This window comes from Pinus tabuliformis, chromosome Q, assembly GCF_031772625.1.
Source record: "Pinus tabuliformis cultivar Carrire ecotype Pingquan chromosome Q, CPIR1, whole genome shotgun sequence".
Taxonomy (NCBI): Eukaryota; Viridiplantae; Streptophyta; class Pinopsida; order Pinales; family Pinaceae; genus Pinus; species Pinus tabuliformis.
In genome coordinates this window covers 1,373,502,049-1,373,516,365 of record NC_142296.1, presented here as the reverse complement: position 1 = coordinate 1,373,516,365, position 14,317 = coordinate 1,373,502,049, and the positions used below count along the sequence as shown (strand labels likewise).

At 40.0% G+C, this 14,317-nt stretch overlaps 1 protein-coding gene across 1 annotated transcript in view; it reads left to right on the top strand.

Annotated features, from left to right (window-relative positions):
* The window catches only part of LOC149225021 (zinc finger FYVE domain protein), a 366,932-nt gene that overhangs the window by 210,986 nt on the left and 141,629 nt on the right, over positions 1-14,317 (top strand). Inside the window, exons 17-25 of the mRNA XM_089388331.1 lie at positions 5,115-5,405; positions 5,532-5,729; positions 5,908-6,393; positions 6,558-6,719; positions 6,803-7,132; positions 7,243-7,325; positions 7,504-7,608; positions 7,701-7,938; positions 9,261-9,626. Coding sequence (XP_089244457.1) covers positions 5,115-5,405; positions 5,532-5,729; positions 5,908-6,393; positions 6,558-6,719; positions 6,803-7,132; positions 7,243-7,325; positions 7,504-7,608; positions 7,701-7,938; positions 9,261-9,626 — 2,259 coding nt within the window. The remainder of the gene's footprint in view (positions 1-5,114; positions 5,406-5,531; positions 5,730-5,907; positions 6,394-6,557; positions 6,720-6,802; positions 7,133-7,242; positions 7,326-7,503; positions 7,609-7,700; positions 7,939-9,260; positions 9,627-14,317) is intronic.

The window sequence follows — 14,317 nt, the reverse complement described above, 5'->3', positions numbered from 1 at the left end:
TATGTTTTATTCATTGATGATCACTCCAGGAGGACCTGGATTTATTTCTTGAAGACCAAGAGTGAGGTCTTCAAGCGGTTTCAGGAGTTCAGAGCTCTTGTGGAGACACAGACAGGCCGAAAGATCAAGTCCTTGAGGTCGGCCAATGGAGGAGAGTACACCCTTGGAGAGTTTGTTGACTATTGTGCGGAGGCAGGCATTAGGAGGGAGTTCACTGTTCCTTACAACCCCCAGCAGAACGGGGTTGCGGAGAGGAAGAACAGATCCATCATAGAGGCTGCCAAAGCTATGTTACATGATCAGGGGTTGCCATTGTTCTTGTGGGTAGAGGCCTGCAACACAGCTGTTTACTTGCAGAACAGGAGTCCGCATCGTGCCTTGGGGCACATGACTCCAGAGGAGGCTTTCTCTGGGAAGAAGCCTGATCTTGGTCATCTTCATATCTTTGGATGCATTACATACTCCTATATACCCAAGGAGAAGAGGACCAAACTAGAGCCCACCGCAGAGAAGGGTATCTTTGTGGGCTACAGTGAGACCTCAAAGGCCTTTCGGATTTACATTCCTTCACAGAGGAGAGTGTTTGTCAGACGGGATGTGAAGTTTGAGGAGGACAGGGCCTTTAGGAGGTCACGGGAGTTAGAGTATCTGGATCAGCCAGACCCTCAGCAGCAGTTGAGTCAGTCGCAGGGATCCAGTGGGCAGGGATCAGGAGGATCCGGAGGTACATCTATGAGGATGTCAGGTCCGTCAGTGAGCAGTGGCTCATCGAGCCAGAGGGGTGGTGCTCCGGGCAGCATGCAGAGCAGTTCACAGAGCAGTTCACTAGGGAGTCCACTGATGGACAGTTCACACGGTACCTCAGCTTCTACAGGTTCAGGTGCAGGCAGGAAGACAGCAGACAGACAGTCAGGAGTTCAGGCTACTGATGATGATGAGGAGGAGGAGTTTCATTCTCCGGTGGAAGAAGTGCGCTCAGGGAAGAGGAAGCCCAAGTGGCTTCAGGACACCTTGAGAGATGCCACATCTGTTGCTGAGCCGAAGAGGCCGGTCAGAGAGAGTAGACCACCTGAGAGGTTTTGTAGTTATATGGCGATGGTTACCAGCATCCTTGACTCTGAGCCTTCTAGCTATGAGGAGGCAGCTAGCCAGCAGGTCTGGAGAGAGGCCATGCAGGAGGAGTATTCTTCTATCATGAAGAATGATGTTTGGGAGGTGGTGCCGAGGCCTGAGGGCAAATCCGTGGTTACTTCGAGATGGCTTTACAAGGTAAAGCATGCTGCAGATGGCAGCATTGAGAAATTCAAAGCGAGGTTTGTGGCTAGAGGGTTCTCCCAGGTAGAGGGAGTTGATTATGAGGAGACCTTCGCTCCCGTGGCTCGATATACTTCGATCCGCTCCATTATATCGATAGCAGCAGAGATGGGTTGGAAGATCCACCAGATGGATGTGAAGACCGCATTTCTCAATGGCTTCATACAGGAGGAGGTGTACATTGAGCAGCCACAGGGCTTTGAGGTGCATGGGAAGGAGTCCCATGTGTGCAGATTGAAGAAGGCCCTTTATGGCCTGAAGCAAGCTCCCAGAGGTTGGTACTCCAGGATAGATGCATACTTGCAGGGGATGGGTTTCACAAAGAGTGAGGCAGATCCGAACCTTTACTTTATTGTGATTGGTGAGGAGCCTCTCATTCTGTTGCTGTATGTGGATGACTTGATCATTACAGGTGCAGAGAGACTCATAGAGCACTGCAAGAGAGATCTTGCGGCGGAGTTTGAGATGAAGGACATCGGCTTGATGCATTACTTTTTGGGTTTGGAGGTGTGGCAGGAGGAGGGGCATTTCTTCCTGGGGCAGGGGAAGTATATTGTGGACATCCTTAGCAGATTCCACATGGAGGATTGTAGACCCATGTCGACACCGATGATCACCAACTGGAAGAAGCTTCATGCTTCGGATTCCGAGTTGGTGGATCCCACATTGTACAGGCAGCTGATTGGTTCCTTGATGTATTTGGTCAACACTAGACCAGATATCTGTTTTGCAGTCAACACGATGAGTCAGTTTATGTGTGAGCCTAGGAAGGTTCACTGGGTGGCTGCAAAACACATTTTGCGGTACTTGCAGGGGACAGTGGATTATGGTCTGGACTACAGGCAGGGAGATGGAGTGAGATTGGCAGGATACACTGATTCTGATTGGGCAGGTTGTGCTTCTGATAGGAAGAGCACTTCAGGGTGTTGTTTTGGGTTGGGTTCAGCAGTAGTGTCATGGTTCAGCCAGAAGCAGCAGTCAGTAGCACTGAGTTCAGCGGAAGCAGAGTATATGGCAGCCAGTCTAGCTAGTTGTGAGGCCATCTGGCTTCGCAAGATGTTGTTTGGCTTATTTGGTCAGCCGTTGAGACCTTCAGTGATTTACTGTGATAATCAGAGTTGCATTAAACTCACGGAGAATCCAGTATTTCATGACAGGTCAAAGCATATCGGGATCAGATATCATTTCATCAGAGACCATGTTCAGAAGGGAGCTGTGAAGCTTGAGTATATTTCCACTGATGAGCAGGTTGCAGATATCCTTACCAAAGCCTTACCACGGGGCAAGCATGTCTACTTCAGAGACAAGATGGGTGTGGTGAGGAACACCTTCCTCGGTAAGAGGGAGTGTTGAAATTTGGTACCGGAGGACAGGTGGTTCCCTTAGGCTTTGATCTTTGGCCTAGGGAAAAGTGTCCAAAAGAATTTAATTTTTCTCCTAAAGTGACTTTATAATTTTATAAAGTTAAATCTAATTTAAAAGTGACTTTAAGTGATAAAGTTATTAAGTCTAATTTTAAAGTGACTTTTATAAAGTCAATGAAAAATTAGAAAGGAAAAGTGACTTTGGAAATAAATGACTAAGTGGGTCTTTATTAAAGTGGGGTGAATTAAAAAATAGAAAGTGAGATTTAAATGAGCATTTAATCTCAACCATTGATCTAAATCTATTTCAGTCATTGGATTTAGAGATCACCCAAAAGTCACTTGGAGTTATATTAAAGGAGGAAAAGGAGGAAAAGGTCATTCATTCTTTCATGAGCAGATTGGGAGAAGGAGAGCAAGAGAGCAAGAGAGATTTCTGAGCAGGAAGGAGAAGGAGACAGCAGCTTGGCACACATTCCAAGGCAGCAGTTGAGCAGATTTGTACAGCTGATTCAGCACATAGTGAAAGGCAGATTTTTGCACAAAAATCGAGGAGCAGTTTGCTGATTTTTCTGCACACAAAACGGAGGTCGTACAACATTTATTGCTGTCCTGTTTGCTGTAATTTCCAGATTGCTGTGAGGCACGGGAAAGGAGATAAGTTGTAAATTTGCTTGCTGATTTTTTGCTGAATAATTCTCACTGTAAAAAGACAATTTTCAGAAATAAAGAAGAGCTCTCAAACTGGTTTTCCCCAAGAGTTGTAGGGGGTTTTTCCAGGGTCAAGTTGACCAAAAATATCAGTGTTTTAATGTGTTTTAATGGCTGTTTTTAATTGCTGATTTTTAATTCTGCAATTTCCAGCATTCTGAAAAATTTCCAGAATTTGTGTTTTCAGCAATATTTATTTTTTTCAGTCTGTTAAATGTATGGTTATGGGAATGGGCATTTAACTACATGGGAGAAATAAGGAGAAACTGAAAACCGGGGTGGGAAAACAGAAATTTTTACAGATCCTACGTGGGTTTGGGTAGATCTGTATCCATATCTGTATCCGAAATGGGCATCTGCGAATCCGACATCAAGACCCTGTGGATCCAGTAAAATAGCTGATGGCTCATTTGTAAAATCTCACCACTTGACCGTTCCATAAACTACCATGTGTCAATTTCTTACACTACCACATATAACTCTACTATAAATGGATGTGCCAAAAATAGTGTCCCCCCTAAAAAAAGGAAAAGATAGAAAATGCCTAGAATAGATAGGGGGACCCTGCCATAATACACCTAAAAGTAGGCACTGCTAAATATGGAAAACTGCCCACAAAATTATACTTAGTAGACTCAATCTCATGAGGAACCCAAATATTCTGTCAACAGTGCCGCACAAAGAATGCTAAAAATAGAAATATTTCAAATTCTGATGAAATCACCCTCATCAGACTTAGAACTCACTGTGGAGTCCTAATACATAGCCAACTCTGACATGCAACCACTGCTAAAATTAGAAAGTGCTCAGAATCTCATAAAACCATATTGAATTTGTCTTTTAGTAAGGAATCCAAATCTGTGATCAGAATTGACATGGAAGTACTGCTAAAAATAGAAAGTGCTTGCATGTCGCCTATAACATTGGACTTAGAATCTCACAAGGATTCCAAATATACCATTATCTTTTTGACATACGAGTCTCTGGACAACTCCAGACGAAACCTACTAAAAATATAAAGTGCCATTAATGTCAGCTGGAGAAGCCTCATTGGAATCTTGGGTTCATAAAGACTTCGAATATGTAATCAGTACCAGCATACAAGCCCCAGAATTCTATATCCTACGAAGGAGGGAACCTGCCTAAATTAGTAAATCTCTCCAATTTGTGCCAAAACTGTCTGAATTATCACTGAATCCATCCTGCAGCCAGCTTCCCTGTGAACCAACCCCTAGCCCAGGAAAAGCTGTCTTTGAACCTTCAGCTCAATGGTGTTTAACACTCCATATTTACAAGGGGCAAATTTAGGGGTTGTCCCACCCTCTGGGCTCTTATGGACAAATGGTAAACTTATTTATTGGTAAGGCTCTAGTCTCATTTGAGACAATGTGTATTGCAGACACATTGCATTGTTTTGTTTAGAGTCTTCATATGAAATTGTGCTTCATTGTTTAAAGGTGCTTCTGAACACAACAGTTCCACTTACTTACCATGGGATCATCATAAAGCCCTCACAAAGGCAGCCATTCTCCCCGCACAAAAGGCAGGGGTAGCCACTATGTGGACCTTGTTTCTAATGGAATCCTTTTGTCAATGCGATATTATCTAGTTTCTTATGTCATAGTTGTAATGCATTTGTTCTGTCTTTGTGATTTAATTTTTTACTAAAATATTTTGTTGAGGCAATTTTGTTCATTAACAGGATTGTTTGTGGTAACTGGACAGGTTGAAGCTGATTGCAAAGCAGATCCAGAAGGTTTGGCACTTCGGTTGGCAGCGAAGGGTGCAGTTTCAGCAGCATTAGAGGTAGCTGAAAGTGCTGGTTTATCAATTGAACTACGGCGAGAATTACAGGGACGTCAGCTTGTGAAGCTTTTGACGGCAGATCCGATCAGTGGTGGAGGTCCAGCAGAAGCTTCTAGATTTCTTTCTTCATTGCATGAACCGGAGGATGCTCTGCCAGTTGCTATGGGTGCAACACAGCAGTTACCAAATATTCAATCAAAACAATTGTTGGTATGAGATGAACTAATGCCATAGTTTCTGTTTTGGCAAAGGATGTTTTTTCTTTAATCCACAGGGTGATACAATTTGATAAAGCTTGTTGACAAAAGACATTGTCCATAATGATGCTGTGGACAGGTCCATTTTTTATTGAAAAGGCGAGTGGGATCATTATCAGAAGCAGAAATTGCCCGATTAAACAGGTTGGCCTTGGGTCTTCGGGTGCTTGGGGCTTTGCCTTTGCCATGGCAACAACGATGTTCTGCTTTGCATGAATACCCACATCTTATTTTGGAAACTCTCCTAATGTGGAAACAGCTTCAGTCTGCCCAACAGGTAACATTTTCCTGCTCTTTTGTTCCTGCTAGTCAGTTCTGCATTTTAAGTGTGACTGATATTTGCTTTATTTTAGGTTTTAAATCTCGATTTGGGGGAAATGGCTGGCCATTTTTGTTTCCCAGAAGGAAAATGTTGGTATATGGTTTAATTGATCTCTTAATTTTACTGTATGCAGCTGTTGAATGAGTTTCCTTCCTTGAGGGATAATATTTTGATTCTTACATATGCGGCTAAAGCAATTACTGTCAGTGCTTATCCTTACACTGAACGCCGCTCATTGATGGCCCCGGTAACAAGCAAACAGAACCCTCGCACAAGTGTGCCTGCCAAGTCAAACTTTAGCAACAGCTTAAGTAATCTACAGAAAGAGGCTCGTCGAGCTTTTTCCTGGACTTCTCGTGACAGTGGGAATAAGATTGCTCCAAAAGAGATGAATAGGAAAAGAAAAAGCTCAGGATTGCCTCCATCACAAAGAGTTGCTTGGGAAGCAATGGCTGGAATTCAGGAAGATCGAATATCTTTGGCTGCCATTGATGGGCAGGAACGGCTTCCATCGGTAACTATGGCTGAAGGATGGGTTTTGACTGGAGATCCAATTAAAGATGAGGGTGTTCGACTTTCTCACCGGTATGAAAGTGCACCTGATATTATTCTATTCAAGGTACATCATTGTCATTGCAATAACCATATTCAATTTTATTCAAGCTGTTGTTTATACTGGATCTCCTTATGGTCAATGTATTCAAATGAATGCCATTATTGTATTTTGCTCAAATATAGATATGTATATAAAGATGGATGAGTCTGATTTCTTGCTTCTCTCAGGCTCTCCTCTCTTTATGCTCAGATGAATCCACAGCCGCAAAAGGAGCTTTGGAGTTGTGCATTACACAAATGAAGCAAGTGCTTAGTTCACAACAGCTTCCATTGAATGCATCTAGAGAAATTGTGGGTCGTGCATACCACGCGACAGAGACTTTTGTACAGGTGTTTGCTATTTTCAGGTATATAATCTTAAGTTTGGAATGCTATTAAAATTGACACTGAGGGTTACTGCTGTTTCCTGACAGGCATTGATATACACAAAGGCACAATTGAGAAAAATTATTGGAAACACAGAGATGTCAGTTAGCACACATAAAAGTCGTGACACTGATGATGTATCCTCTGACACTGGTAGTTCTAGTATTGGTAGTCCTCATACAGATGAGCTATCTGAACTTCTGTCTCAAGCAGAATTGTGGCTGAGTCATGCAGAGTTACTTCAGAGTTTACTAGGATCAGGTGTAGTTGCATCGCTAGATGATGTTGCAGACAAAGAATCAGCTGCCCAACTCCGTGACAGATTGATTGAAGATGAACGGTACAGCATGGCTGTATATACATGCAAGAAGTGCAAGGTATCTGTCACGATTTAGCACTAGTAAAATATGTATTTACATTAAGAGTGAAAGTTGATTGACTCCTTGAATGCAAATACTAATGTCATATGTGCTTTCTGTTCATATAGATTGATGCTTTTCCTGTTTGGAATGCATGGGGTCATGCTTTAATTTGCATGGAACACTATGCTCAAGCTCGGGTGAAGTTTAAGTATGTATTTGATGCAACACTTTTCCTTTATATGTCACACATTATATGGAAATTGAGTTTAACCCTATCATTTGTACATAAATTACTATTGATCTTTATCTTAGAGACTTTCTTTTCTCCTCATGGTTTATCTAGTTTTAAATATTGTCTTTATATTATCTTTTTAAATGAAATTCAGGCAGGCTCTTCAGTTGTATAAAGGAGACACTGTACCTGTTATTCTTGAAATTATCAATACAATGGAATCAGGACCACCAGTAGATGTCTCGGGTGTGCGTTCTCTGTAAGTAAATTTTTCTAAGGTGCTTACATGATTTTGACTCTGTTACTAGTCTCAAAGAAAGGACTCATACTCAATTGTTCTATTTATTGCAGGTATATTCATTTAGCAAAAAGTGCACCAACAATTATGGATGATTCTCTTTCTGCTGATGCATACTTGAATGTTCTGTACATGCCTTCATCATTCCCAAGGTCTGAAAGGCTAAGAAGGTCAGCTGAAGATTCTGCCGATGTTTATAAGCCATTTTCTGCTAAAGATGCTCCTGAGGATGGTCCTCGAAGTAACTTGGATAAAGTTCGTTATGTAGAGTGTGTCAGTTACCTACAAGAGGTAAGCTATGTTAAATATAGGTGCTTCATTAACAGAGCTGGTTTGAACTTCTTTATAAGTTTGGAGGAGCCAGCAGTATGAATCATGAATCAAGGTCATGGACAATAACATGACAAGTTTGGAAAATGCTGTAATCTTATGAATCAGACATTTCTTGCCTTAGATGCTTTAAAGATACATTGAATGTCCTTGAATCTCAAATATATCTTCAAGTTGTGTATTCTTGGCTATTCCACAATTGATTGACATATTAGGGGAAAGACATGGTGGGTTTTCTCATCGTCTTTTCAAGCTTGTCAAATTAGTTACAAAAAAATAGCCTTCCTATTTGGACTGGTAAATCCATATTGGTCAGTGTTAAAGAGGAAAAAGACACGTACATAAATTTGATTATAAAGAACGAGGAAAGTGAATAAACTATTCATGGAATGTGAAATTCAATGCAAGGAAATTTCCTTGGCAAAGAATAGTTGCTAGATGTCGATCTAAAGAGACGTATAATTGCATGACTGAAGAAGAGTCACATCTTAAGTTGGCAGGATTTTGTTTAAAATATGCTAGAATCACTCTCTTTTATTGGAGCTGATTTACATAGAGACTAGTTATGCAGGTTGGGGGATTTAGAAGAGAAGACAGTTTCTAGCAAGTCATCTTGGGGCTTTATGACCTGAAAAATCATGTGTTTTTTGACCGTATAAATGTTAATAGAAACTAATGAATATAAATTCCATATGAAATGTTGACTGCTTTACTTTGTTTTTTGAGCAGTTGAATTTTAAATGAAATGTTTGCTTCTTGATTTTGAATTGAATTTTAAACTTGCACTATCATGGGCAAATCCTTGGTCAGCAACACTTATGAATGGATGTCCATATTTTAAAGCAAATCAATTTAACTTCTCTTAGTTCTCCAGAGACATTAATTGTACTTGTCAGCTGCACTCACTTGAGGATTAATCAGTTTGAACCTACATTTTTTGCTCTTTTGTTGTTTGGTCCCGAATGAGATTTGAACTTTTGCCAGCTTGATCCAAGCTATAGCTTTACACCTTCTCAATTAAACCTACAAGAACTGAATTTGCTGACTGGGTTCTCTTATCATGTTAATTCACCTGAAATATAGCCATTATCTATTTGATTACCTTGAAATTTTATGGTAAATATGGGAAGGCATGAATTTCTTTTATTGACAAGCTATATATATTTTTAATAAGTACAATATATGTCAAAGCAAGGATTCACTGGCATGTTGATTAATTGTGACTGCTCTTTAAATGCAATCCTGTTTGTATCCACAACTGATATAGCTTTGTATTGTTTCAGTATGCTCGTCCAGAACTACTTGCATTCATGTTCAGGCATGGGCACTATAATGATGCGTGCTTTCTTTTCTTTCCTCCGAATGCCATACCTGCATCTCCTCAACCATCTGTGCACCAGACACTGACACCATCTTCTTCTCCACAAAGGCCAGACTCTTTAGCTACTGATTATGGGACAATTGATGAACTCTGTGATTTATGCATTGGCTATGGTGCTATGCCTGTACTAGAACATGTCATTGCAATGAGAAATGCTGGATCTAGTACACAGGACCCACTTGTGAGTCAATATATGGCTGCTGCTCTAACCCGCATTTGCAATTACTGTGAAACACATCGTCATTTCAACCATCTATATCGGTTTCAGGTATGATTTTCACCTTTCGAATAACGGCCTGAATGGTTTGTCATAATACCTTTGTCTGGTTATTTTAATTTCTTTGTGTCTATTATCTCTATGATTTGATTTGTTCATCCTTACCTGATTTTAACACAGTTGCAAAAGTACAATTTTTTACTTTATAGACTGTTAAAACTTACTATCTGTATCTATATATCTAGAAGTGATATTTTGCACCATGCATTAATGCATTATCTCTCTTTTTCACTTGTGGAGGATAATTAGTTGTTTATATATTTCTTATTTCGGAACTTGATTTCAAATCATTTTGTACAGTTTGTACTTGAGGAGTTATTTTCTTCCAGCATTGTTGTTGGTCTAGAATTTGTAGAATTTTTTGTATGTTGTAGTCCTTCCCAGTTACAAGTTTTGCATATGTTTAATGCCCAAACCCCATCATAAGATATGACTGATACACAAGTTAGTTTTGCATTTAACTTGAAACATAGAACTACTCTACTTTTTTTTATCATCCCCAACCGTAAGAACATTTAGTACGATCCTTCCTCCCCAAGGATCCAAGGGTTGAACTGCGTCTCGTATAGATCCTTGGTCGATCCTCCAACAGAACAGCGGATCCAAAAATCGGATCCCCAGTTGTGCCGGATTGGGCCGATTCCTGGAAATCCAGAACCGCGCAGGTCCGATCTGCAGTTCTAGACTAGGATCTGCCTCGGATCTGCGGCGGATCAGGCACGGATCCGGGTGGATCTCGAATGGTTCCAAGGCCCAATAGGTGGTTCCACGGAGACAACATTTTTTTTCTTTTTTAATTTTTTTTGAGGCTCTAACTTGGGTTGGGGGTGGGTTTATGCTGAGTTAAGGAAAATATAGATGGGGTTAAAACTTAAAAGCCATTTTCTCCTCGCTTTTCCTCATTCTTGCATCTTTGGAGAGCTTGGAAGAGAGATGAGAAGGGAGGAGAAGAGAGCTTGGAGGAGTGAAGGAGGAGGAGCTGGGAGGAGTAAAGAAGGGCTGCCATCTACAAGAGCTAAAGAGGTAAGTGCAAACCCCAAACTCCCTCATATTTTTGTCATTGTTGTTTGTATTTTTTCTCTTCCCTCTCCTACTCTTTTCCATTCTTTCTTCTTGCTCATTTCATTGGACGTTGTCAATCTATATTCATATTCTAAAATGGTGTTCTTTTGGCTTATATGTATCATTCCACTTTTGGTTTTCATGATGGTGTTGGGGAGTAGGAATAGAAGGGAAGAAGAAGAAGAGGATAGTGGTACCCATATGAGTGATCCAATGTATGATGAGGAGGAAGGGTTTGAAGAGGACACTGAAATGCATGAGGGGAAAGCATTGACACCCTTGTGGAATTATGTGACCAAACTTGAGGGGGGAAAGGGTGGTGGAAGCTACAAGTTTGTGTGCCCTCATGGTTGTCATGGAGGAAAACCATATAGTGGTTCATATACCCGTGTGAGGAGGCATCTTTGTGGGGTGATGGACAACGATGAGAAAATAGATCCTGTGGGGAGAGCAATTTGCCCTAAGATTAAAATGGAACAAAGAAAAAAATATGTTGCAATAAAGGAGGCTGCACAATAGAAAAACAAGAAACAAAAAACTCATTTTGAATCAAGTGCAACCTCTAGATTTGGTAGCTCATCTCCTCATGGTGCTTCTCCAAGTTTTCCAAGTAGAGGAACAATAGCAAATTTCTTGAATGTTTCTAGGAGGGATGATGTGGATGGAAAGGTGGTCCAATTTCTTTGTGATTGCGATGTACCATTCCTTGTGCTTCACTCTCCCTATTGGCACGATATGGTTATGGCCATCATTGAAGCCCCAAAAGGATACAAGAGCCCCAACTATAAAAAAGTTAGAACTATGTTATTAGAAATAGAAAAAGCAAAGTCGAAGTTCTCCGAAATGAGGGTGGAATTCTCGCTCGGAAAATATTTGTGTTGAACAACACGGTTTTCTTTGCTAAGTAGCTCAAGAGAACTAATGTTGAATTGTCAAATGATCAAAGATACCAAATGGGGGTCTCCAAGCTCTATTTATAATTTCTAGTCCTCTCCCTTGGTGGTCCCCACCTTCCACTAATAAAATATTACTTTGCCGCCATTCTCCATTAAAATAATAATTTCCACTTTTCTCCCACAAAATAATATTTTCTCCTTTTTATTTAATATCACCAAAAATTGGCAAAACTCCTTAGTGAATTTTGCACTCACAAAAATTGGGAACATTACAACTTAATATAGACACCTTACTTGGTAGTGATAGTGATTTGGACAGTTATCCATTCAACTGTGACAGTGACTTTGAGATGTTTGACAGGGGGAGACAAGACAATGATACACTCGACACTACAATGATCTTGTTGCATGATTGTGATCTTACATGGTAGTGATGACATACTTCTATAATAGTATGTCATAATAGTAAGATGTGATAGTGCTTGTATTCTTGGTACTTGACAGTGACAGTTTGAACAATGACTTTGATGTGTGACAACTGTGACAGTGTGTGTGCCAGCAGCAGACAATAGTGTGTGGGCAAGAGAGGCATTGCAGGTAGTTGTGGAATGATGGTGAACAATGATAGAAACAACAATAACTACAGTGAGCAACAAAAGTAACAACAATAGTGAGTGTCGACAGTGGTAGCAATAGTAGTGGTGGCCAACCATAATAGTAGTGGACAACAGTGGCAATGAAGTGCAATAGTAGAGGTTTCAACTTGATTGTAGTTTGACTTGTTGCCACACAATCTAACAGGGGTCTTAGGAGGGGTACCTAAGGGACAACTACTAGACCAAATGACAACATTAGGACAAAGACCCACTGTCACCTTAGTCACTATCCCCTGCTCTTTATGAACTTTCACCAATGGGAGAAGTCCCGGTATGAGGGGAAATCACTTAAATGATAGAATCAATGGCAATGTATAAGATGATATCCAAAGCCCATTCAAAGGAGAGGCTCAATATGAGGCTCACTTGCTTCAATGAAGCTTAATGTCTCTCCAAGAAAGGCTAATGAAATGACCTAGACCTAGGAAGAAAGATTATATGATAACAAGGGATACACTGAAATCAAGGCTTCTTAAGGGAATGGGGAAGAGCTCTCTTAGGGCTTTGTGAGGTAACAACCATATGAAGGTTTGGGACCACAAGAGAGCCCTAGGAGAATCCAAGTGAGGCCTATTCCTGCCTCGCTTGTACTTAGGTTAGTGTGAGAAAAATTCTCAACCCGCCTTGCTTGAACCTAGGTAAGTGTGAGAAAAATCCTCAACCCCACAAGGTGTGACTTGGTGGAAAACTAAGAGAAGGGGTTATCACCTATTCCCAACTCTCTCTGTTAAAGCTCTCTCTTAGCTAAAGCTAAGGGGGTGGTCCCTAATAATGGTTAGTGAATGAAATGTGAGTTTCTAGGTGATTAAATTAAATGGAGAGCTTATCAACAATAGTAAATTTATCCCACAATATGAATAGGTAAGGAGATATATGAACAACATTGAATGATTCATTCAAAAGATATACAATTATAGACTAGTGCTTAAGCAAATGATTGCTCAATGTAAATAACAAGTACTTGCTCAAATCAAAATATAATGATAAGAAATTATGCAAAAGAGAACAATGTTAGATGAAATATGAAATATCACTCGCAAGAGACAAATGGAATATTGTATTTGTAAATAAATGCTCAAGTAATAAGACAATATCATTCGATAAACATGAGCTAAAAATAAAAACAACAAGTACATGAAAAACAAGTAAAGTAAAGATTGCAAAATGGAAGATCCACACTACTTGCAAAATAAGGAGAGTGTTATTTGAAAGATAGACAATGCTTGCAAATGAAATTCAATAGATCCAAAGATATTACTTGCAAATTGTAAATAGATGTTGCACTTGTTAAAGGAAGTACTCAACAACAAGAGATGATTACATCAAGAGAAAATGAGGCCATCCATCATGACAAGTACATGAAACAAATAAATTTGCAAGTAAATTTAAAGTGCTTTAAGGTGAGTAAATTAGAATGATATGCAACCTATCTAATGTGAAATGCAATTATCTTGGTAAATTTTAAGTTAAATGCCTATCTAGATGTAGTCTTTCTCTCAACTATTTTGAAACAAGTCTTTTGTGTGAGTTGTTTAGAGACACCCAGGAAAAGATAACTAAGACTGTATTAACGATACCTCCCTTGGAATATACAACCACCTGATGCCTTCGGCGCTGCAAAAACTGTGACTTTGATGACTGCAAGGTCACTGTGTTAAGCACAAAAGAGGGTCTATGTTCCTCAAGTTTTGCAAGAGAAAGGGTCGTAAAGTCTTTCAACCAAACTTATGCTTGGAGGTAAATTAATTAAAGATCCAAATTAACAATAAGGATGCCTAAATGAGGTGCATGTGAACATTAATGTTTCCAAAGAACGTGAAATGAGAGAAAATCTTCAAGTAATGTCATCAATAGCTTTCAATGGAAATGAAATAAGAAACAATTAGATTGATGTAAAGCCACAAGTCCAAGATGTGACCAAATGGAATAACACAAGAAATATTTCAAGAAATAACCATCAATAACCAAAGTGGCATATGGACATGGATTTGACAAAAATATTGAAGCAATATTCTCATGAACTTGTAGAGCAAAGTGCAATATTTTAAATCTACCACAATAAAATATT